The sequence below is a fragment of the Phaseolus vulgaris genome, chromosome 1, assembly GCF_051622355.1.
Source record: "Phaseolus vulgaris cultivar YP4 chromosome 1, ASM5162235v1, whole genome shotgun sequence".
In the NCBI taxonomy this organism is placed as follows: domain Eukaryota; kingdom Viridiplantae; phylum Streptophyta; class Magnoliopsida; order Fabales; family Fabaceae; genus Phaseolus; species Phaseolus vulgaris.
The window spans coordinates 8540552-8567458 of NC_143498.1; the positions used below are offsets into that span (position 1 = coordinate 8540552).

The 26907-nt window shown below is 30.3% G+C and overlaps 1 protein-coding gene across 4 annotated transcripts; it reads left to right on the top strand.

Moving 5' to 3' along the window:
- Positions 1–11671: 11671 nt before the first annotated feature.
- Positions 11672–21380, top strand: LOC137813428 (Protein phosphatase 2C family protein). Of its 4 annotated transcripts, XR_016519304.1 has the most exons (11): positions 11672–11937; positions 12270–12530; positions 13560–13687; positions 13809–13907; positions 13998–14042; positions 14126–14284; positions 14637–14723; positions 15114–15160; positions 16209–16300; positions 20130–20204; positions 20917–21380. XR_016519304.1 is itself a non-coding variant. In XM_068615673.2 (10 exons), exons 2-10 carry the CDS (start codon positions 12283–12285, stop codon positions 21097–21099), a joined length of 1116 nt encoding a protein of 371 aa, XP_068471774.1. In that variant the 5' UTR covers positions 11672–11937; positions 12270–12282; the 3' UTR covers positions 21100–21380. The 4 variants fall into 4 exon arrangements, 2 of the variants coding, with proteins under 2 accessions (XP_068471774.1, XP_068471775.1); XR_016519307.1 differs by lacking the exon at positions 13998–14042; XM_068615673.2 differs by lacking the exon at positions 15114–15160.
- The last annotated feature ends 5527 nt before the right edge of the window (positions 21381–26907 follow it).

Below are 26907 nucleotides of genomic sequence, written 5' to 3' on the forward strand. Positions count from 1 at the left end.
AATTTTAGGGATTGAAATGAAAATGGTTGGTGATGAGAAAGGGCAACACAGTAGCACAACAACATTACAAGATGGGGTTTTGTGTGGGCTGACGGGTCAGTTCATCTCACCCCGTCGTAAGCGCCCATGGGCCGTGGGTTATGCGGGGCAGGCTTAAATGGGTTGGCGGGTCAAATAGGGGAACCCACCCCGTGTTATTTCTTGCAGGCTACAGGTCGGCCCGCGCGCCCCACCCCGTTTTGCCACCCCTGTTTTAAAGGGATAAATACAAATGGTTAACGAAATAGTAACCAAATTTAAAAAGTAAAAATAATTAATCATTATATTAACTAAATTATATATTAATTTAAAGACTAAAAAGTTATTCATATATAAAGTGATTTTTATTATTAATAAAAATTTATAAAATGGTTTCTAAATTAACTACCTAAGTTTTACTGACTAATATTTTAGATTTTAAATTGGTCTCTAAAAGACTAATAGAGACTAATTTAGAATATAAAGTAGTAAATAACTAAAATCTTTGTAGCTAATGATTAGATACCAATTTAGAAATTATTTTATAAATTTTTATTAATAATAGAAATTACTTTAGATACCAGTAGTTTTTTTAGTTTATAAAATGGTTCTAATTTAATCAAAATAGTAAGTAATTATTTTGATCTCTAAAATTAATTTTTATTTAATTATTTTCTTGTAGTGAAGGGTAATTTTTTTTTATAAAAATTCTTAAAATAAATAATAAATAAAGTCTAAGTTTTATTTCAATAAATTTGTCTTGTCAACATTGAATTAAAATATATATATATATATATATATATTTAAATTATCTTCTAAACCATACTAAGTTTATTAAGAATGAGAGATATTTAAAATATGTAATGATAATCCTAAAATTTAATACTCATATTATAGAAGTGATTTTTTTAGCATTAAGATATGGTACATACAAAAGTTTACGTAAGAACTACAAATCATTAATTATGTGCATCCCATTCAAAAATATCATAGACGGTGCACAACTTCAACTAATAAAAAAATAGCAAAACACAATCACCAGCAACCCCAATAAATGTTTTATTCTTAGCGATGATGAGCTAGAATTGTTCGAGGTGGATATCCGAGTGGTATGAACTAATTGATCTTTTTTGTAAAGGATTGTCAAGCTTTGTGAATGAAAGCATAGTGGTGGTTCACGTGCACAAGACTCATTGATGCTCAAGTTCTTAAGAGTAGTTTAGATAATGTGAATAAATAAGTAATGGATGAAAAGTATTAAAATTAGATGAATACTCCCTAAGGTGGTATTTATGGGCTTTTGGGCGTATATAATATCTAAGTAACTAATACCCATTATCAGAAATTTAGCCAATTTTAGCGGCAATGTGGGTTAGTTACTTTCCAGTGCCTCTAAGATACACGACATTTGCATGTGATTAATTCCCACTATTGTCAACTAAAAGAAGACACATTTTCACTTTCGCTTGTTGGCCTCTATTCATGTGTGTGTTTTGCTCTGCTTTTGTTCTTCACTTTGGTTCTCCTTGCATTTGTCTTTGCGTTTGATGTTCTTTCTCATTTAGGTATGTCTACCTCTTTCGTTTCTTCTTCTTCTTCTAATTTTATTTCATCCTTTGGGAATAGTACTCTTGTTAGGAGTGGCAAAACGGGTCAGCCCAACCCGTCATTGACCCCACCAAAAGCGAGGCGGGGCGGGCTGGCTCGCCAAGATTATACAGGTTGAAATTGGTAATCCGCCTCACTATAGGATGTGTTAGCAAGCGAGCCCGTCACTTTTAAAAAGAAAATCATTTTTTTGGTAATTTTTTTTCTATTTATTTGATTGTAGTCATTGATGTCACTTTGGACAATAAAAATACAAGAAGAGCAATAAATTTGAATCGACAATATTTTTAATGCCTAACAAAATAAAGTAAATATCAATAATATTTCAATGAATCAAATTATGTATAAAAAATTAATGTAAATAAAGTTTTATATGAAACATTGACCACCACCAATTTTAATTTCAAAAGCATGAGATTCCTCTTTAAAAGTGCCAAAAATAAAGAAGGGTGGCTGGCAAGTTATGCAGGTCGGTTAATGCGGGCTGACCCGCTAGGCCCAATCCACTTTGTCATCCCTCCACGAGTCGTACTGAGTCATTCTCTTTTGAGTGGACTGACTTAGATGAAATCATTCCAGGAGCTACCCTTACCATGGTGACCGTCACAGTGGCATCATTCGTTGCAGCAAGGAGTAACAAGGTTGTCCCCATCCTTGCTAAGCGGAAAGCCTCATCCCAAAATGTTGAGAAGACTTTTGGGTCAAACCTGTCTAAGAGACACAAGGAATGACAAAAGTTGAAAGAAATAGATGAAATATATTTCTGAGATATTTTACAAATGTGATTACAGTCTCTATTTATAGACTGTTTTACAACCTAATTAAGGAAAGAAATAATAGGTAACGAAAAGAAATAATGGGTGTTTAAAGTTGTATAAATCAGATCACTAACAAATTTGTCATAATAAATATATAATGGAATATGCACTTAATTATAACACAATTCTCCTGATTATGCAACACTCCCCCTCAAGTTGGTGAATGTATATCATTCCCAACTTGAAAGTAAGATCTTCGAATTGTTTTGTGGGAAGTCCCTTAGTAAACATATTTGCCAATTAGAGTCTTGAAAGGATGTACTCAGTGGCTATAAGACCATCATCCAACTTCTCTTTAATAAAGTGTCAGTCTATCTCTACATGCTTTGTTCAATCATGTTGAACCGGATTGTGTGCAATACTGATAGCGGACTTATTATGACACGCCAAACCCATAGGAGCTTCATATTTTATTTTTAGGTCATCAAGTATGATCTTCATCCATAAGAGTTCACACCCCTTGAGCCATGGCTCTAAATTATGCCTCTGCACTTGATCTTGCAACTACATTTTTCTTTTTGCTCCTCCATGTCACTAGATTTCCACCCAAGAACATGCAGTAGCCTGTGGTGAATCTCCTATCAACAATCGATCCTGCATAGTCAACATTAGTATATACTTTCATGGATAACTTCCCCCCCTTTTTGAATAGCAATCCTTTTCCTGGAGAGGCTTTTAGGTACTGAAGAATTTTATCTACTGCCTGCGAGTGTTTTTCCCTTGGATCATGCATAAATTGGCTAAGCACACTAACTGCTTAGGCTATGTCTGGCCTAGTGTGTGATAGATAAATGAGTTTTGCCACAGGTCTTTGATATTGTGTCTTCTCCACTTTTGGGTTTTCCTCATCATTCTCAATCCTATGATTTTGCTCTATTTGCACTCCAGTGGTCTTACAACCCAACTTACCAGTCTCTTTGAGAAGATCAATGATGTATTTCCTTTGAGAAATAAAGATGCCCTGTCTCGAGTAAGCAACCTTTATCCCAAGGAAGTACTTCAGCTTCCCAAGATCCTTCATCTCAAATTGAGCAGCTAGTCTCTGCTTCAATTTTTTTTTTCAATCTCATCATCATCTGTAATAATCATATCATCTACATAGACCAAAAGTAGAGAGATTTTACCATTCTGAGAATGTTTTATAAACAGAGTATGGTCACCTTGGCTTTGTCGGTACCCTAAAGATACCATAGCTTGAGTAAACATTCCAAACCAAACACGAGGTGATTGTTTAAGACCATACAGGGCCTTCTTAAGTCTGCACACCTTATTTTCTTCATTAACATTACCATAACCAGGTGGAATCTCCATGTATACTTCTTCCTCCAAGCTTCCATGCAAGAAGGCATTCTTAACATCAAATTGATGCATCTCCCAACCAAAGTGCGCTGCCAAGGGGAGAATAATTCTAACTGTATTCCTTTTTTCTACTGGAGCAAAAGTTTCATCATAATCGATCTCATAGGTTTGAGTGTACCCTTTTGCAACCAACCTTGCTTTATATTGATCCAATGTGCCATTAGACTGATACTTCACTATGTATATCCACCGACAACCCACTGCCTTCTTATCCTTTGGTCTCTCTACAATCTCCCAAGTCTCATTCTTTTCTAATGTCTTCATTTCTTCATTCATGGCTCGAACCCAGTTCTCATCCTTTAAGGCTTCTTGTATTGATGTAGGGATTCTAATAGAATCAATAGCTGAAAGAAAACTCTGGTGCTGCATAGAAAGTTTTTCTGTTGACATAAATTGAGATATATGATATTTGGCACAAAAAAAATTTCTTTTCTCAAGGCAATAGGTAAATCATCTAAGTTAGTTTCATTTAAGGTGACCTCAAAAGTCTCATATGTATGAGTTTTTACCTCCGGTTCGGACAATTGAAGTTGTTGTTCGATCAGGACGGGTTCTTGTTGCCTTTGTTGATATTGTTTCCCAAAGTATCTATCCTCATTATTCTTCTCTAGTAATGATGTTGGCACAGGGTCTTTGTCATTCTCCCTAAGAACGAAATCCTGCAACAAAGGAAAAGGTGGCAACTCAAGGTCCTCAGCTTCTTGAATACTCTCCCCCTGAAGTTGAGAACTGGGAAAGAAAGACTTTGTTTCATGGAAGGTGACATCTTTGGAAATATAAATTTTACGACTTTGAGGATGATAACATTTGTACCCCTTTTTGTTGGGGGCATAACCGATAAAGACACATTTGATGGCACGAGGATCTAACTTACCCCAATAAGGACTATGAACATGGACAAAAGCAGGACAACCAAAGACACGATTCTTAAGACTATTCAACATGGGTATAGAAGGATAGAATGTAGTCATAAGCTAAATAGGAGTAACACCCTCTAGAACCCGAGAGGGTAATCTATTAATCAAATAAGTGGCAATCAAGACTGTTTCCCCAGTAAGATCTAGGAACAAATGTTTGAAAAAATAAAGCTCGAGTAACCTCAAGGAGATTACGATTTTTCCTTTCAGCAACCCCATTTTGTTGAGGAGTGTCCACACAGGTTAATTCATGAACAACTTCATTTTCCTGAAGGAACTTGGAAAGGTTTTGGTTCACATATTCTCTTTCATTATCATAACGCAATCTCTTAATTGGACTTTCAAATTGTGTTTGAATCATTTTGTAAAACTTTACAAACAGGTGAAAAACTCTAAACTTAATTTCATGAGGAATATCCAGGTAACCCGAGTACAATCATCAATAAATGAAACAAACCATTTTGCACCCGAGATATTAGGAATAGGTGAAGGTCCCCATACATCTGAATGAACAAGATCAAAAGGTTTAGAACTTTTATTACCATTGGGAGGAAAAGTTGTTTGATGGTGTTTAACAAAGTGATAAACATCACAATGAAATGAATCAACAGACAATTTTGTAAATAAAACATGAAATAAGGACTTTAGGTTACTAAATGGAGGATGACCAAGACGTTTGTGTTGAAGCCATATCTGAGAGGATGACCAAGATTCATGACTTTGCTAAAGATTAAAAGTGTGTGCCTGTAGTCTAGCAGACTTTTTATTTTCTTCATGCTGTAAATAATATAACTCGCCCTGCTCTTTAGCAATTCCAATAGTCTTTCCCGTGACAAGATCAACAATGAAGGTTGCTAACAAAAAAAAGATTGCAGAAGCAGAGTCTCTCAGATAAAGAGCTTTGATACCAAGTTGAAAGAAATAGATGAAATATATTTCTGAGATATTTTACAAATGTGATTACAGCCTCTATTTATAGACTATTTTACAACCTAATTAAGGAAATAAATAATAGGTAATAAAAGCGAGAAATAATGGATGTTTAAAGATGTACAAATCAAATAAAATCAAATCACTAACAAATCTGTCATAATAAATATAGAATAGAATCTGCATTTAGTTATAACATAATTCTCCTGATTATGCAACAACAAGTTTCTTTCTGTCTCTGATCGTGAGTACTCCTGGGTGCTCGATGAGATTGCCTCTTATGCCTCCAAATTTACTTTGAGGGATTTGGTGGATGAGCTTGTATCATTCTTTAGTGTATGTTCAAACACAATATTTGAGTTCATTGCGACCAAATCTTACACTAAGGTTACTTTGTTTGCATGTCATTGTTCTTTGTGCATATTGTCATTTACATCTGACAACATTTGTTGTTCCGGTCTACACCCTTCAAAACATTTATAAGACTTATTAAGTTCAATTTCATCCCATTCAGAATCAAGATTATTGATCTCTTACACAAGTCCAAATTTGATACCCAACCCACATATACAACAAAAGAAATCTAGAAAACCAACTACAATATATCAATAATAAAATGGATAAGTCATTTTCAAATAAGACGGACAAATTTCATATTTTTAGAACAAAGGTTATAAGAGAATTGTCCTATAAAAATATACTATTTTTCTATAAATTAAATTTCTTTACCATACATGCTGAACTATTTTGTTCTTTAACTATTTAATTCTTTCACTTATTTCTCTTATTATATTATATTTTCATTCTAACACATTTTTTGTTCAATTTTTTTATGCCAGGTTTAAATCTTGTTTCATTTTCATTTTAATATATATGTAACTTAATCAAACTTTTCCTTCATTTTGAGTTTGTTACACACAATTATTTATATTTATAAGGTCTCTCAAATTCTTCACATTTTATAAACACGTTTAAGGTCTTATTTGTTTGTTTCTTAATTTAAAAAAACTGCTTTGTAGATTACGTTTTCTTAAAGAGTTACATTATGTTCGAAAGGGTTTTTCGTTTAATTACAAATATAATTTTTTAAAACCTAGTTATAATTTTAGGTTCACTTAAGTTATTCTAAATGGTTTTTCTACTATCTTTATATTTTTTTCTTTTAAAATTTAACACATCCGTTAATTTTAAATTACTTATTAAATCCACTTATTTTTCATTCAAGAGGGTTCACAATTCACAACTTTTTTTATAGTAAAAGTTGTTAGAGTTATATTAAAAAAAAGTTAATGATACAGCTAGTCAAAACCTTTGACTGAAGTCACGTGCAAATAAATAAAAAACATTATTTAGCACAAATGATTCTAAAAAGAGCATAACTTCATGTAAATAAGTCACACGATTTTAGATTAAAAATAACAATTATCATTGATACAATTTTAATTAACATAAAAATTAATTTTTTAGTTATTTAAGTAAAGTTGTTTTAGTTATCATAGATATTGCATTATAACTTTATAATAGTTGTAATTTTATTGAATTAACATATAAGATTTATAAATTTTATTATATATTTCTATTGATACATATTCTAAAAACGAAAACACTAATTTATAATATGATAAAAGTTTTTTTGTTAAAAGTAATAATAAAAATAAATAACTTTTTAAATTTTATTGTATGTCATTTTTTAGTGTGTATGTGATTTTTTTTATTGTGAAGAGTTATTTAAATTTTAACAAGTAGTTATGTGAAGGGTAAAATTATAAGAAAAAGGATTCTTTTTGTTTTTCTTTAAATTCAAATTTCTCTATATATTTTAAAATTCAAACTTTTATTTTAAAATAAATAAGTATCCAATTTATTATATTTTAATATTTAAATAATAAATTTATACTGTAATAATCTAACCTACTTTAAAAAACACAACACAATGCATATAAAAAAAATTAAATAATTGGAATAAAGCTAGGAAAATTTGAATTTAGTTTAATTTTTTTTTCAGAGATTAATTAAACTCATAGAAAGATGAAGAAAGAGAAATGAGTATTTGTGTATATGCACAAGAGAGAAAAGGAAATAGTGACAATGAGAGTATCTATGCAAGATAAAAAAGGAAGGGAGTATGGGGTTTGAAATAGTTGTAACAGATAATTTTGAGGGAAAGAGAAGTTATTAAACTCATAAAAGAAGTTATTTCATAACTAACACTATTTTTACTTTTATTTCTCTTCCAATCTAACACTTTTTTATTTTTATTTTTCTAGCACCATTTTAAAAGTAAAAAAAAAAATTAATAAATAAAAAAATTGATAATTTTATTTTGGATGCATTAAAAAAATAAATGTATTGCTTGTAAAAATTAAATATTTTTAATGTTTAAAATAGTTAGAAATATAACTATTGAGAAAAGAAATGGAGTTTTTACAAAATAAAAATAATAAATAATAAATTGAAAATATTTAGCTTAATTTTTTTTTATAAAAATGAAGAAAATAAAAAATTAAATCCTACAACAAAATAAAAGTTGAATTTATAAACATAAATTAGTATTTTTATTATTATTAGGTTTAATAAAACATAAATTGACATTCTTTTGTAGGAAACAAAATTTGTAAGGAATAGAACAACTCGCATTAGTTAAACCAATTCACCCCAAGATATAATGATTTTACATAATAGTGATGATAATGACATTTTTTTTTATTCATAATGTACTTTAATTGTCTATTATTAATATAAGTGTGCGAATAATAACATTGTTTAATATATAAATGAAAAAAATAAGAAATGTTGATATCTTCATTCAACTGTAAGGACTCCTTGTATATCATGTTACCTTTAATATACAATAACAAATAGTGTAAATAGAATATTCACATATACTTATCTTTATGTGTCACACATAAATAAAATGAAACAATACTTGATTTTTTAAGAATTTTTGTTGAAGCTTAAGAAACACCTTTTGACAATACAACATATAATTGACCATGAGGGGTGCAATAATTGATCATATAAGGAACTTTCGTGTTGTACATATTAATGTTGGCTTTGAGGGGTGTGTTTGGCGGCGGTACGATCGACAAAGACGATGAACTCCTTAACGATGTGATGTTGGGAGTAGCCGAAATGATCGGAAGCGTTCGCGAGAATCATGGGATCATAACCTTCACCTGTGCATCTAAGCACCAACAACAACGTGTGATCTTCATTGTTTTCTCTCTCGCTCTAAATTTTCTCTCTCTCACTCCCTCTAAAAAAACCCAGTAAAAGTTCAAAGAGAATAGATCATAAACAAAAAATGACACAAAATATCAAATGTGTACTCACATAATATTGATACGAAAACACACCTATGGATAATGAAAAAGAGAGGGAAAAATGTACAAAGATACGAAAGAATAAATTTACAAAGAAAAGAAGAACAAATTTGTAGAGAAAAGATAGGAGAAATGATAGACGAATAAATATAATTATAAATAATATATAATCATAAAAAGTTTAACAAAGAAGTTGGGTAAAATGAAGAAGAGAATGTGCATACCTAAGAAGAATGAAAGAGTTATTTTTGTTGAAAACATGAAACTAACTTCTTCTTTTTTCCTGCATCATTACACACCGTTACACCCTTAGATCCAACATCAACTGAGAAAGTTACATGCTTAATGAAGTTGCGGAGAGAGATTCTTGGATGATATAAGTGGTTTTTCTCAATCATTGAAGAAGAAAGGAAGAAAAATGGAGTTTGGAGGAAAATGTTTGGTTGAATAAATGAAAAGAGGAGTGACTCAAAATATTTTGAATTATGTTTACAATTACTCCATAATTTAAAATTTAATTTTTTTTTTAAAAAAATAAGTCACAATGACAAATATCTTCTCCCATATATTTTAAAATAATAAAATAAAATATAAATATAAGAATAAAATTGAAATAAAATAAAATGAAAGTTAAGTGAGAAATCCTTTACAAAGGTATAATTGTTTTTTTTATGTACATAATATTTTTCCGATTTTATCCCGGAAGAAATAACAATTAATTGAATATACTAGTTTAATGACTTATTTTTTCCAATTTTATTCTTAAAAAAAAAATTAACAATTTAATAACTTCTTTTATTATTAGTCTAATAATTTATCTTTCTCTTAAAATTATCAATTACAATCTAAGCTCCACTTCCTTCCTTTCCTCATTTATATAGACACACTCACATTCTCACTCTTCCCTTCACTCTTTTAGCAAAAATATGTTTCCCTTCTCCTTTCTCTTTATGTTTTGATTAATATTTGCAAAAAAACACTATTACTTTAACAAATATAAATTTATTTATTTTTGGTTTTATTTTAATTCTTCGTTCTTCTTTACATTGTGTTTTTTTTTTATATATGTTAAGATATTACATTATAAATTTATAATAATATTTAAAAATTTCGAATACATATATTTATGAAAAAAATTAAAAAATCGGAGACGCAATGGCGTCTATAGAGAAGATCCCCTATTTATACAAATCTCATTTTCAATTTTATCATTTATAATATTAAATATAATAAATTTGACACTTATTTATTTTAAAATAAAATTTTGAATTTAAAAAAATTTAGAAAACTTTGAATTTGAAAAAGAATCCAATTTCTTACAATTTTACCTTTTAAATAACTACTTTTTAAATTAAATAATTCTTCGCAATAAAATCACCTACACACTAAAAAAATTTACATACAATATAATTTAAAAAAGTTATTTATTTTTATAATTACTTTTAACAAAAATAATTATATATATATCACGTTTTTCATTGAAGGTTCATATGCAAATTTATTTTATCGGGTGGGTTCACAATAATAATAAAGAGATAAAACTAAACTAACTAATTTGCTAAAAAGATAATCTCTTTTTAAAAGATAAAAGGTAATATATATAATTAATTATTCAAAATTACATATAATAATAATATATTATAATTCATTGTTTTCTCTAATAGGATGCATACAAGAGAATTCATTTTCTCTAATTCATTGTTTTTTTTACATAATTGTTACAAGATATATTGTAAATTAATGTTTTTATTTCTAGAACATGTATGAATATAAATATATAGTAAAATTTATAATGACATTTGTAAACCTTATATGTTAATTTAATAAAATTACAATTATTATAAAATTATAATGCAATATCTATAATAAAAAGAGAACAACAAACTTTTAAAAAATATTTAAAAAATAGTATGTAATAATGTTGATACATTTGACTATTAATAATAATACTAATTTAGTAAATTAGATATATTATTAAAATTTTGATTTAAAAATGTTATTAATATTTTAAATTATTACATTGAAATTTAACATTTTACATCAAAATATATTTAAATCACTAATATTAGTTATTAATACTAATAATGTTTATTTAAAAATATTTTATTCACTACTTTAATATTTTATAAATATTTTTCAAATTAAATTTGACTAACGTAATTTTTTTTTTGAAAATTCAGTTCAAAATTTCAATCCCCAAAAAGTTGAATTCCAAACTAGTTTTTGATATAAACAATATTTAATCTTTTCATTAATTTTTAAATGAACACATTAAAATTAAAATTTAATATTTAATGTGAAAATATATTTAAACTGCTAAATATTAATTATTAATATTAATATTGTTCAAGTTGTCTTCATAAAAACTGCTAGTTACTAATTAATATTTCATATTGACATTAACTATTAATACTATTTTTCATTAATTAAACTTTACGTTTAATAATCTTAAAAAATAGTTGAGTGAATAAATTTAATTTTTATTATTTTTAAATTAAAATCATTAAATATTTTTACTTAAAATCATTAATTATTTTTACATTAAAATCATTAAATATTTTTAAATATATTTATAAAAAATAAAAAAATCCTGCAGAAAAAAGAAAACAAAATTGAAACAGTGTCGTTTCGAAATGCCACCTAGGACCTATTTTTCTCCATGAACAATTAAAAAAGTCTATTACAATCAATAAAACTTGGAGGTTCTATTAATGGAACTTTTTTATTTTTTGGATTTATTGATGAAAGAATTTCTACCTTTCTCATGTTTCTATATTTTCTTCTTCTTTCTCTTTCCCACTCCTCTCGTTTTCCCCTGTCCCTTTTGACAAATCTCTTCTCTTCTAACATCTTTTTCTCTCTCTAGGGTTTCCTTCTCATTCTAGATTCACAACAGATACTATCTGTAGATGCTTTGCTTCGTCTCCCAACTTTTGCTCGATCCCGATTCGAATTCCTGACAAGGTTTTTATCCGATCCGCTTTCTACCGGATTCCAATTCGAACATTCAACCCTTGATTCCACAATTCTCTCCGAATTTTGCGTTGAGTTTATTTTTCGAATCGATAGTTACTGTAGTTTAGAGAGTTCAATATTAAAAAAAGGTTTTCATCCGTGTACTTTTTTTTTTGGATAATTATATTGATTGGTAATGATGATGATTATGATTATTTGTTGTTTGTGAATTTCGAAATTTTTATTTGGTTTTCTCCTTTTAGTCTCTGTTTGCTTTACGTCAGGGTTAATTTATTGTTGGGATTTGAGATTATTTGTGTGTTTTTTTTGTGATTCGCTAGGTGTATCAGTTAGATGGTATGCGGGAGTTGTGTAAGGTCTTTGGTTGTTCAAGCTGGAACCTTCGCCAAAAGAGTGAAAATCAACGGATTTGGGAGGAGTTTGCGGGTAGTTCGTGGTTTTTCTTACTGGCCGATTCGTGAATACAAGACATTCCCAGGGATGATGGTTGATACGGGTTCTATGTCAAGGGCTGGACCCCTTGTTGATATGATGCCTGAGAAAGATGACGATGGTCGGTTTGCCAGTGGAGGGTGGAAAAGGTGAATATGATTCTCACAACTTGCTTCAAACTTGTGCTGACGCCTTGAAAAGGGCATATATCTGTTATTCCATAGATGGAATCTTTACTTTGCTGCCTTGGTACTATCTTTAACATCCCCATTGGCCGTTGGAGTTAAGCGATTATAATTTAATATTTCATTCAGCCTCTAACTTGGATTATTAGATTTAAGATTTGAAGAGAACTATGATTTGAAAGATTCAGTTTTATATTTGGAACGGTTATCCGGAATTGCTTTTTGTTTGACCTCGTAAGGAAAATTATTCTTGGTTACCTCAACTTAACAGAAAAAGTGATTGACATTTCTTTTAGTTTATACATGATGGGGAAATTTTAAAATCGAGGGACGATTTTAAGGTGATATCACTTGTCAAAATAGTTTTATTGCTGAAAGCAGGATTTTCAAAGGCCTAAAGGAATTTTTGAAGACCCAATATATCAAAACTAGTATTTTTTTAATACAAAGTGATTTAGGAAGGTGTGGTGCAATCTTATCAGACACACCACGGATGGTCATTTCCAAGGGTTCTTAAATCATTTGGTTCATGTGATGGCTTGTGTTTCGCTTATTGAACTGTTTCTCTTTTCGCTCAATAAAAGTAACAGATATTCATATTTCAACGTGGTGGAGATTGGGGAACATAGAAAACGACTGGAAATAATAAGAAACCATAAATAGAGCTAAACTCCCCATGCCTTAAAAGGTTGAGTTATTTTTGTGGAAGGTAATACAATTATTGTGGTGGAAGCCTGGATTTTAATAATGTATACTTGAAAGTTGAAATCAAGGAGTTAAATTGATAATATTTCATTTTAATCCTTTTAATTTTCTTATTGAATTCATCTTCATCAATCCATACTATGACAAATTAATGTGAAATTTTAGTAAGAGCTTACATTGGAAGAATGACATTAATGAACAATTTAATTTGCTTGTTTGACTGGATTTGGTGTTGCACGATAAATTATCATCAAATGTTACTTATTTCATCAAATTTTTATCTGGCAGTGAAGATGGAAGGCTTATCTGTGGGTATTCAAGTTTTAGGGGGAAGAGAGCGACAATGGAAGATTTTTATGATATTAAGACATTGAAGATTGGTGGCCAATCAATATGTTTATTTGGAATATTTGATGGTAAGATTTTCTACTAGATTGTGTCGGAGAAAAATAGTTCTTTGATCTCAGTAAATGAGTATGTGTTCACTTCTCATGCAGTTATGGTAACATGCGAATAAATTTTTAAAATTCCATACAGGTCACGGTGGTTCCCGTGCTGCTGAGTATTTGAAGGAGCATCTCTTTGATAATCTGTTGAAGCATCCAAAATTTTTGACAGATGCCAAATTGGCTATATGTGGGTTCGCTTTCTCTCACTTATTGTCACGAATGTCTTGTTGTTTATAATTTATTAATGCTTTGTTGTGTGTTTCAACATGGTTGAAAGTGTTTGATGCTCATCCATCTCATGTTTGTCATTTTTCCTTGTGCGGTATGTGGCTGGATTCCTGCAAGGAATGATTTTGATCTTCATCACCAGTTTTTGCCATTATAGTAACCTCAACAAGCTTGCAGGTGAAACATACAAACAGACTGACGCTAATTTTCTGGATTCCGAAAAGGACACCTTCAGGGATGATGGATCTACAGCTTCGACAGCAGTCTTGGTTGATAACCATCTTTATGTAGCTAATGTTGGAGATTCTAGGACCATAATATCAAAATCTGGTAAAGGTAAAGTGATAACCTACTATTTGATGACATCTTCTATTTATAGTAATTATTAATTAACTTATAATATTGTAAAGTTTAAGTTGTCATATCCTTTATAAATTCTGATTCTGATGTAGTATTTATTTAGTAATATATTAAATTTTTTTTTTTAAAAAGTGTTTTATATCTTAATGATGTGATGTTGGGAGAAAGCTGTTTGATAATGTAAATACAGAGATCACGTGGAAGATGCAGCATTTCCGACAAGATTTGTCCGGTCATATGATAAATTTTCTCCTATAGTTCCATTTGAATGCATTTTGCAAGTAAGAGTGGTAGTATCATTGTGAACTAAATTTTTCTCTTTTGGCAGCAATTGCTCTGTCTGAGGATCATAAGCCAAATAGAAGTGATGAGAGGAAGAGAATTGAGAATGCCGGTGGTGTTGTCATGTGGGCAGGTTAGATACTATATTTCAGGCATATAAATGGCCTTTTTAAATTGTTCTGCTGTTGATGTTCTGCTTCTGGCACATTTAGTGTATGATTCAATGGTGATGGGTTGTTTCCCATTATCTAAGGCCACAGTTGAGATTTAAGTGATTTATGGTGACATTGGAAGCTTGAGCTGACTCTATCTTGGATCCTTTTGATCAGAGGTTATGTTGGCAGCTTGAAACAATAATATGCATGGAATTATGTTCTGGTTGATGGATATGCCAAATATTTCTCCAGTTTGTGTCTGTAAAGTGTTTGTTATATCTCATTTAATCTTATATAAGTACATAGAGTTAATAGAAATTCATTTATTCAATTTTTTTGTTAAATTTTCTTTTGCAAATTTTGAGCAGGATATTTGTCTTCAATCACATACCTAGGATTGAATTGGAAAGTGAAGGTAATTTTTAAGTTGGGTAACAATATGGAATGTGCTTTCCTTCCTAAATTACAAAAATAAGATAAATAGCCTTGCTGCTAACATTTATTTAAAACTTAAATTGGAAACGGATAAAGTCACATATGACATGCAAAGTAATAAACTCACATTAGCTGAAGTTGTAATTTTACTCCAAATCTAGATATAGAAGGCATTCACCAAATAAAACACAACTTCAAAAGAAAACAGTCCAACTCTAGATCTCTTTACTCTAACTAATTATTTAGTGCAGCAAAACAGTGTCAGAACCCTACCTCAGTCCAACCTGCGCCAACATAGAGAAGCAGGAAAGAGAAAATAACCAATGCAGTATCTTATGGCTAGAAGTTGATTAAATAAAAAACCCTGTCGAACCAGCACTTAGAGAATATCAGATATAAAGCTGATACAAGATTATGGGAAACAAGCAGATCAGGTTGTCTCCTAGCAGTACAAAGCCAATGACATCAGGGAAGTGATTAAATTGCCATTACTGAGTCTTGTTTGTAGCAGATAAGCGGAAGAGGGTGTGGGGTTTGACTGCAAAGGAGCAAAATCAAAATGGGAAGAAGGAACAGGGCTTGCATGGAGGGTCTTAAAATTGGGTTGGGTTTCTGGGTTTTTCACTTCTGGGCTTTTTGGTCTTCATGGTTGGATTGTTTGGCAACATGTTGATCCCACATTATATTTCCAGAGAAAATTCCTGAGCATGATAGGATTTCTGGGTACCTCCAAATTTCAGTGATCTCATATGAACAAGAAAACATTTTTTATTATAATGCATCAATGTGTTAGAGGACACATGGACTGTAATAAAGTGGATGAAATCTACTGGGCTTTTGTATACATGTTCCATTTTTCACCCACAAATTTGACATTAGATTGATTTATGCAAGTAGTATCCCTGTTCTGAGCTTATAGTTGCATAGAATATGCTTTATATCTTCACCTTAACCTGGCCAAACATCCAAATGATGGAATGATTAATTTGGGTCAGGTGATATTTATACTTGTTTATTTTGCTGGTCAGGTACTTGGAGGGTAGGAGGGGTGCTAGCAATGTCTCGGGCCTTTGGTAACCGTATGTTGAAGCAGTTTGTTGTAGCAGAACCTGAGATCCAGGTGATTCTTGATTACTGTGTGAAAATCTGAAAATGAATTGTCTATTAATAGCTAGAGATGATTCACTAATAATTATTTTCATTGGATAATTAGTAACTTCCTAGTTTTACGAGGGAATTAATTAGTAGGATAAAGTTTAATAATATTACAATTCTAGCACTGAATATTTGTTAGGAAGATTGGTGGGTCGTGACCCAAATTTTCAAGTTGCCATTAAATACTCTATTTTCATTATTATAACATAGCATAATCATATTACAGAAGTACTTGTCAAACTTTTAACAGCTATTAATGTTGAAGTTACTTTCAAAAGTAGTGAAGAACATCAAATCACTGGAAAGATAATAGCAATTAGAGATAAAAAGTCAACAGCCCATTGCATGAGACTTAATAACCCTAAGAACTGAAATCAACAACCTTTCTATTTCACTTGTTAAACTAGAAATAGAAAGGAATTGGACTAAAACTGTTTTTATGACAGCACGAGGGCTTTATTTACATTAAGGAAAAAAAAATAGTACAATAAATTGAGGAGATATGATGTACTCTGATAATAAATATATGATACATGAATAAATAAAAATGTTCCTAATAATACATATATAATCTAGATATTCCGAATTATAATTTGCCTTATGTCTATAATTATAACACTCCTCCTTAAGCTGGAGTGTATAAGTCATATGTGCATAGCTTGCTACACGAATGATTGATCCTTGGTCCTCTTAGATACTTGGTGAATATGTTGGCCAATTGTTCACTAGAGTTGACAGATCTAGTGGTCATGTTTCTAGGCTCCATCGTTTTTCTTGTGAAATGTTATTCTACCTCAATATGCTTGCTCCTCTCACGAAGGACAAGATTAGAGACAATGTAAATGCTACTTGGTTGTCACATATAGGGTGCATTTTGGGAATTTTCTTCCAATTTAATATCTTGTGGAGTTGCTTTAGCCATATCATCTCACAAGTGTCAAATGTCATTGCCCTATATACTATTTCTGCACTTCATATTGTCACTACATTTTGTGACCTACTTTTCCATGATATTAAAGTGCCTCCAATAGGAAAAAAGTGCGCTAAAGTGGAGCTCAATTGCTTTGAGACCTTGCTTTGTCAGTGTCAGAATACCCAACAATAAGTATTTCTCTTATCCTCATAAATAAGGCATTTTCCAAGAGCATTCTTAATCTATATTAGTATATGTAGACGGCATCATATGATCTTGACAAAAAGAGTTTAAAAATTGACTTACTATAGTCACTGCAAATGCAATGTTAGGACAGGTCATAGTGAGGTTATTTAGCTTTACCGTAACCGGTTGTATCTCCCAGGGTCAATATGACTCTCCTTGGTTAGTACAACTTTGATACTGGAATCTATTGATGTATCCATGGGCTTAGCATTTAACATCCCTGTTTCTTCTAGATTGTTCAGAGCATATTTCCTTAAGATATGCCCAAAACATCCTTGGATTGAAACTTCTATACCAAGTGAATGTCTCAAGTGTCCATGATCTTTTGTCTCAAATTATGGAGCAAGATATTGTTTTAGTTGGCACTACCCTCCATATCACTAGTTGGGATAACAATGTTGTCCACATATACAATGAGGTAGATACATCCTTGGGGAGAATGATGGTAGAACAAAGAATGATCAACTTACCAACTTGTATGGTAAGAGTTGTCCTCCCACCTATGATGTGTTTCTTGGAAGGGTGGAATGATCCATAAACTCAAATATGTTTAGGAAACCATTCTCCATGGAAGAAGCTTGGAAGCTTGTGGTTAGGAGACAAGGCCAAAAAGAACAAAGTTGCAAAAGAAAAATAGAAAATGGATTGAGATAAGAAAGTGATTAGAACACACCACCTTTAAATGAATTCCAAGGATGAATGCAATGGAGATTTGCCAATTAAAGAAGCTCTTCAAGATAAGAACCAAAGGCAAGAGTCTCATACTCTCAAGACACTCAATGAGTATTCTCACAGAGGCTATTTGCATTCTATATTTAAGTGTAATTTTTACAGGAGATGATGGCCTTAATTATAAGCTAAGATGCGACCAAGAAGACCTACAAAAATGGGTTACATTAGTGTGAAGACAAGATTACAAAAATCCTAAGAGTGAATACAAAACTAATGATTACATTAGTGTGAAGACAAGCTTAATGATTACACTAAGCTAATGATTAGATCTAATGTGAATACTAATCTTATGATTATATAAAGTTAACTTCCTTAATCTTGCATTAAGCACATGGGATGTCCAATTAGTGAATATATGCGAAGTAGTAACTATCACATGCATTTGAAAGTGACATGTGGAAGGAGTTACAACCATTATGTGTGCTTGAAAGTGACACGTGAAAGAGGTTACAACCTTCACATGAGTTTGGCCGTCCAACCTTTGGCATTTTAGGGGATTCTAGAATATTCTAAAATCTTCAAAAAAATTACAAATGATTTTTCTTTGTTTCTTCTATTTTCTTGAGTTTTCCTCTTGTGAACCTTCCTTTGAATTTATTCCTTATTGCTTCTTCTTGCTCTTTTCTTATACCATGCTTCTTGTTAGTTACTCCTTGGTTTTCTAGGAAATTCTTTCCTTCTTGATTAGATTCTTCTTCATCTAAAATAACATCAACCTATGTACTATATTTTGGTTCTAACTCTGGCCAATGTGGGACTTCTCAATAAGTTCTATGAACATCATTATAACTTATCATAGTATTAAGAGAATATTTTTCAAAGTTTTGTTCTCAATTTCTTCCCTGAATATATTTAAAACCTCACAAGGAAACAAATTTCAAAGCATAAATAAGAGAACATCTCTTTAGGATTATTTCCTTGATTAAAAAAGGGTTTCACAGTATGTTTTGATGATTTACTGAAATATTATAACAAAACCCATAGTAGTAAAGAATCTAAAGACTATCAGTATGTAAATTTAATAGAGTTTGTCCTTTCTAGTTAGTGATTTGAAGTTAGTTGACATTTCAACAAATCACTAATTCATGTGGATAGGTTAATTTCTTTAATCAAGTTTTCTTGAAGGTTTATTTTGTACTAGTAAACTTAACATGTGTGTATATTTTGTTGGAGCCGTAGAAAGATTTTTCATGTAAGTACCAAAGTTTAATTTTTTTAAGGGAATCATGTCCCTTGATGCTTTTCATCTTTTGAAAGCTCAAAATATGTTGCTTATAGAAACTTGTGGTTGTGTTTTACATAGTAGCACAAAAGTGTTTAGACTAGGATGTCAAAGTAGGCATGGGTCCAATGGGTCAGCCTGAGAAAGGATATAAAACAGGCGGGGCCAGGTAAAAAAATGTGGCCAACATTGAACCGAGTCAATTTTAGTCCCACCCATTTAGTTTGGGAGTCATATGGCTTTAGGTTGGCTTACCTGTTTTATGAAATAATTATATCTTTAAAAATTAAAATAAATAATATCTTATTAAAACACATGTTTTTAATTAATATATCAAATCACTTAATCTAATTAAATTTAGTTTAGTTAATGTGACTTAAATTTATAATTAAATATTTATTTTTTGGGTTTAATTTTTGTAAAATGGATCGTTAGTCTGATATTGGGCTGGTCCGGACTAGTACTTTTTACACCTTAGCTTGTTGGTCCGGGTCACCCTTTTGACATTCCTAACTTAGACCATCTATTTTCTACTCATAATGTACACGCCTTAATTTAGTTGTTTTGCTGAACCGCTTCTGTGATGTAAATCACCTCACTTTTGTTGCATTTGATAGTTGCATGTTAAAGTGATAAGCGACATAGTTTGACAATGAAATTTATCTTTTCATATGCTTTCAGGACCAGCAGATAGATGAACAAATTGAACTGCTTATTCTTGCAAGTGATGGACTCTGGGATGTAGTACAGAATGATGTAAGCTGTCTTCCTATTTTATTTATTTGTGCATGTTGGATGCCTCATTCATTTTAGTCAGGCAGGAGTGGACTATCCTTTTAGTCTAGAATGCCCGTAAAAGAAACAAGAAAAGTAATAAACATAGAGGTCCATGTTTACCCTGTGGAATAATGTCATCCTGCCAGAACCTTTAATCAAATCCCTGTCTTTAAGACTAGTGTTCAGTGGATCAGAAAAGATTACCTATAATAAAATAACTATAAGTTAGGAGTCTCTGGGAAGGGAAAGAGAAAACCATCTGGTTGGGCTTTTGGGGACCTGGTGAGGGATTGTCTGTTTGCAAGTTTTGACTTCTACAGTTCTACTTTCTTGGACATGCTATGCTAGCTGGAAAGTAGCTCAATAGGAACCATAGTTGTTTCAGTATAGCTGCATAGAGTCGTAGGGTTGTTTATTGTCATATCCTTAACTGCAAATGAAAATTGAATACTTTTATACCTGCGCCCATAACATTATTTTATATTTGCAGAGGTTTGATTTATGTACCAAAGAAAATGTATTTATGTTTGCCTAGGACTAGAAGTAGTAGTTGGTATGAAATGGACATGTGACATTGTGGTGGCTTCCAATTCTTCAGTTTGATACGCAATTAAATAGTTCGTCTGTTAAATACTTAGTTCAGGTGTTCATATTGTTTGATTGGTTTTCCATGTCTACTCTGTATTTTCAGGATGCTGTTTCTCTTGCACGCACAGAAGAGGAGCCTGAGGCAGCTGCTCGGAAGTTAACAGAAGTAGCATTTTCCCGTGGGAGTGCTGACAACATTACATGCATTGTGGTTCGCTTCCATCATGACAAAAAAGACCTAGCTAAACCTGGCAAAGCAGAATCAGCTAGTGCTGAGCATGAGTAGAAGCTGTGTGAAAAGTACATATGCATGTGTTGGTTTTATTCGCATCAAATGGAATGAACTGAAATCGTCACATGCATGATGGCCCAATTTCAATGTCAGCAAGCGATTTGTTTATTCATTAGTTTTCTTATGTAAGTCACTATTGTATTGGGATTTTTGAGTCTTGTTCTTTTCAAAACTGATTTCAGCTTGTGTCCGTATATATTTCCGGTTTTGTTTGTAGAGGCATAAAGATGGTATTTTTGTTCTGATCTAATAAATGCAATATGCATTATTTTCAATCATGCTGCTACGTTAGGGATTTTTTAGGATAAAAGTATATTAAAAAAAGTAAAATTGATTTTTGTATAAATTAAAATTTGTTAGTTTTTTCATACGAAGATTTAACTGATTTCTTATCACAGTTATCCAATCATACCGTAGTTAGAAGTCGATTTTTATCACTTTGGTCCTTTCGATTATATTTTTCGAATTAGCCAGTGATTAATTCGACATTGGTAGTCCTTTCTATCCACTATGTAGTTCAGTTTGACTAGTGTGTTAACTTAATAGTAGAGGTATTTTCATATGGGTAAAGACTTCAGATTTATCAATTACTATTCATTTATAATTTTATAACATTATAATTATGTTACTATATTAATTTATAATTTATATTTAGCTTGATCTTTTATAATTTACCTACAATGAAATTTTTATTTTTTGTTGCTAATGAACATTGTTGTATTTTATCAAAATTAAAATTTAAGAAATATCCGATTTAGACTTTTTAGTGTATTTAAAATTATAAAATGGTTTATTCATATATGTTTTCAGTATTAAAAAGTTACTATACTTATTATGAAAATATATTGTTATTTTTAAAAGTTTTTACATCTACTTTCTTTTAATTAAATTGTAATTATTGATAAATATTTGTCATGCATCTTTGTTGTACTTTATTTTTGAAACAAATTTATGTCATGGTCAATCTAGTGGGTTATTGTATGACATGTCTTCTAATAGATTATATTTTGTGAAATATTTAGATGTTTATCATTATTGAAAATCTTGATGATGAAATATATGGATTAGATATGTTATTTGTCTATGTGAAATTGATGTTCAAATTGATGAGAACCAATTTCACGACAAATATATTTAACCTTGAAATATATTATTTGTAATTAGTGATATTTTGTTGATCTTATATGGTGACGCGTTTATGTGTATTATAATAATTAAAAGCAATGTTTAAATAAGAGTAAAAAGAGATAAGTAAACAAAGATTTCTTTACATCTAGTCCGTTCAAGCAACCCGTTCAAGAGTTTTTCACTAAGTATTTTTCACCTTTTCATACATAAGTATTTTACACCTCCTATTCTTACACCTGCAGTATTCTTACACCTATGCAAGTCACACATTATTCTTACACCTCTACAAGTCACCAAGTAATCTTACACATTTGTAGGTCACCTACCTCTCCAAGTACACCAAATATTCTCTGCCTCTTCGGAATTCAGTCCTAATCCCCCCCTAAGATCAATACATTTTAATAATGATTTTTTTTTTATTGAGAGAACATTGAAAACTCACATGAAGTATAGTTCACAACCCGATGTCACAAGTCGCTCTACAGTAGCTAATATGAATGTATATGCACAAATCTTAATACACAATTGTGAAAGCATTTTTGTACAATTTTGAATATTTGTTTGTGTTTTTATTGTTGTGTTCATCACCTTCAAGGTTTTTATATAGTCTTAAGAATACAACCATTGAAGCTTTGCATTCTTCACTCTTCCATATAATTGTTAGACGTTTAATATAGAAATATTTGCTTATGATTGATCTTTGTGTGTCTTGAACTTTAAGGAATTTCAAATACTTTCCTTATATTTTTCAAATATGAACACTGAATACTTTTATATTTGCATTAATCTACCATGTCATTCTTCTCCTTCAATGAATTAGATGTTCGAAATGGAAATTTCTGTTCTGATGCAATCTATATGATCCTGAGTTAATATAAACATTTCAATTTTTTTTAATTGTATTTAATTTGAACATTAAAGCTTGAATCAATTAATGCACTTGGATATTTCCCTTTTTGTACTATTCATCATCTTCCATGTATTAGACGTTCAAAATAGAAATATTGAATATCAACTTTATTTGCGTCTTTAAGTTCCTCTAACAATTTTCTGAAAACAATACCAATATTAGTGAACATTATAATTAACAAAATAAATCATGAATATCACTACACCAATAAATTATCTAAACTTTCTAAATTATCAAAACTTTCTTTTCTCAACTGAATGCTTTTTCCAAGTCTTTTTAAGTTAATATAAATTTTGAACTTTTTCAGTAATTGTTGGAGATCTCACATCGACTAGAGCCTTTCATTGTATATAAGTGGGTGCAAACCTCAACCCTATGAGCCGGTTTTATGGGGTTGAGTTAGGCTTAAAGTCCACTTCGTAATATGGTATCAGAGCCATTTCGAGCCTATCCTAGCGAGTGTTTGTGTTGGGCCTATCGTGCCACCCGCTATCGAACCACCCATAATATATAGTCCCACGCACGAGTTGGTAGTCTCGGCGTGAGGGGGGTGTGTTGGAGATCTCACATCGACTAAAGCCTTTCATTGTATATAAGTGGGTGCAAACCTCAACCCTATGAGCCGGTTTTATGGGGTTAAGTTAGGCTTAAAGTCCACTTCGTAATAGTAATCACATTTAACCTGCATATGTTTTGCTAACTATATTTCAAAAAGCTCTTTTATATACAAAATATTTATGCTCAATTTTTCAAAGACTTTTACATTAAAACTATTTATTCAAAATTTTCTCACTACAGTTTTAAACTTAGTTCTAATAGCACAACTATATTAGAAAATGTTTATGATTAATATGAAAAGTGTTTTTCATTCATGAAATCATTTAATGTATTTGAAATTTTTAAATTTCTCTATGTTATGTTCTCATATATGAAATCTTTCTAAAATCATTTATCTTATTTAAAAATAATGTTTTCTATGATTTATAAATATTAAATAAGATTTAGAAACATTTTTTTTTATCATCAATAAGAATTAAATAACAAGAATCACTTAAGGGGTGATTCAACCCTTGTACAAACCTATATAATATATTCCACATTCACTGAACTTCCAAACCAACAAAAAGCAAGAACAAAAAATCTACCGCTATAAGACCCGTACAAACTCAAAGCAAGCTCAGAGCAAACTTATTACAGCCATAACAAGGGGCAAGATATAACACCTGACCTTATCCACCAACCCAACTACCAACCCAACAGCCCACAAGGACCAACAACTTACAGAATAAAGATTTAGAAACATAAGAATAATGTCATAAAATATTCTAAGAATGTAATGATTAAGTATGTACACTTTGTTGATGCAGTAGTTCGTATAACGACTAAAAAATAATGGTATAGTATGATATGTGTAATATTTAGATATCGTAAGATGACTTAAGTGCTTTGATATCATATGCTTTGTGATATCTAAGAGGATCGTCTGATAAGAAATGTATGATTTATCCATGAGCACTAAGGTTGTTTGATAAGATCTTAATGAATTTGTCTAACGTAGTTGTCTGATGTGAGCTTCTTATGTATATTGTCTTATATGTTTATGTGAGATATCTGTCGCGTATTCTTTTCTTTACATTAATGTTCTTCTTTAGATGTTATCTTTATAGGATCTTAGAAAAGTTTTCAGCATTGAGACCAAGATTGGATCGTTTAATGGTCTTCTACTGTTGGATTGTTTACTCTGCTATTACTTGACTCTTTTCATTGTGAGAGATCTTCTAGTGAATCTTACTCATATTCTTTAATATTTTTGTCTAATCTTAAGTAAACTTTATTATACCATAATAAATCTTATATTATTTGTTATCATTAAAACATATAAAATTTATATAAGATTGTCTACTGGGTGATAAATAGTTTAGTGTCTAAACACTCTCACTTTTTTTTAGAAAACATTAATTGCAACTCCAAAAAAGCTTCATGACTCTTCAAAGAACTTGAATCCTTCCTCCTAAACCTAAATCAAACTATACCTTAGTCTTACAGACACCTTGCACAACCTACAAATAAACCCTAACTCATCAACAACACCTATTAGAAGTTATTCTTCTTGTTCTAATTTTTTTGTGAACTTATAAGAATGATATATCTATCCTCTTCAAACCTTCCCAAAAAGGTTTATCACAATATAAACCTTAGACAATATATTATTCTTTTATATAGAAGATTATATTACCTTTAAACTGTAACGTTCTAATTCAAATGTATATTTTATTATTAGAAAATGTCTTATTTTACTTTTTATTCCTTGAAACTTAATTTTATTTATTATCATTAAAACATAGAGTGAAAGTTATTTAGTGTGCTTAGACTTAAATCTTAATCTTAGAATTATTTTCTCATGTAAATTTCTTAAGTAACAAATATCTTTTACCTTTTTATAAGTTTGTTTAGTTTGTTGTTTAATGGGTTTGATTTGATCCATCATGCATTTACTATTTTTTTAAGTATGATGCATATGATTGATGTGATATACCTTCTAATTTGGTTAGTTTCAGAGATAACATATTAATGCTAGTGGATACTTGTTTTAATTAAAAAAAGCACTTATCACTCTTCTTTTTTTATAATTCAAAGATATTTTATGTTTATATATATATTGAAGATATTTATTTAGAAAGAATATTGTATTAGATTTTTTAGGTACGAAAATCCGTGAGACTAGTAATAACTTACTTACTTCCGTAAATGAGTCTAATCTTTGAGTCACTCAAAATAACTCTTTACGGATAAAAATAATCAACACTTTAGTAAAATTTAAAAATATTGAACATACATGCTTGACTTGTTTTTATACTATATTATACTATATATATTATTATTTTTATTTGGTATCATGATAATTTCAGTATTTATTTAATAGTTTAGTTAATTTTTTTTATCACTATTTTGTTTATAACAATTAAAGTATACACTATTTTATTGGTATTTATACAAAACTTTTCAAAATTTTACAACTTCTCAATATATATATATATATATATATATATATAAATAGTCTTTTGAAATTGAAGTCTTTATAAGTGAGCTCCTATATTTAAATAAAATCCTAATTAAACTCGAAGACAAAAAAATAAAATATATTAAATTCAATTGAAGAAATTAAAGTATAATGGATTAAACAATGGGTTAAATAATCTAAATGATGTATTTTTTTGAATAATAATTATTTTATGTGATAAAAAATAATTGTTGTTACTTGATTTATAATTGTATTAAGGAAATAACAATTATCAAATTATACGCAATTCTTGTATGTAATTATTGTACGTTATTGTACAATATTATACACAATTATATGTAATTAATTTAATAATTTCATGATTAGTGGATCCCTACCTAATTAGCATGTAATTTGGAGAGAGAAAGTCTCCGTACACTTGTATATATTTCCTAAACATTGAGTGATGGACGGAATAGGTGGAAGATTGGGGGGCCAACGAGAAGGAAGTGACAGCCGGTGATGGGGATGACGGTTGGTAAATAGGGATGGGCTGCCGAGCGATCGACGGAGGCCTCAGATAAGTTGGGAATAGGACGTCAGCGGTGGCAGTGCTTGTAGCCTGCAATATTTGCTAAAAAAGTAGAAGAATACCATTTATCATTCCAGAAATTAATAAAAATACTTATACCCACAATCCAAGAAGTATAATCAAGTATAGTAGAATAAACTTGCTTAATTTCACCATAAAGAGAAGAGGATC

What these genes read in the sequence shown, in the direction of transcription:
- LOC137813428 (XM_068615673.2), top strand. Translation starts at nt 12,283, where the DNA reads ATGGTATGCGGGAGTTGTGTAAGGTCTTTGGTTGTTCAAGCTGGAACC. An exon ending in TTTATTTGGAATATTTGATG is followed by an intron (nt 13,688 to 13,808) that starts GTAAGATTTTCT and finishes AATTCCATACAG; the next exon opens with GTCACGGTGGTTCCCGTGCT. An exon ending in AGATGCCAAATTGGCTATAT is followed by an intron (nt 13,908 to 13,997) that starts GTGGGTTCGCTT and finishes CATGGTTGAAAG; the next exon opens with TGTTTGATGCTCATCCATCT.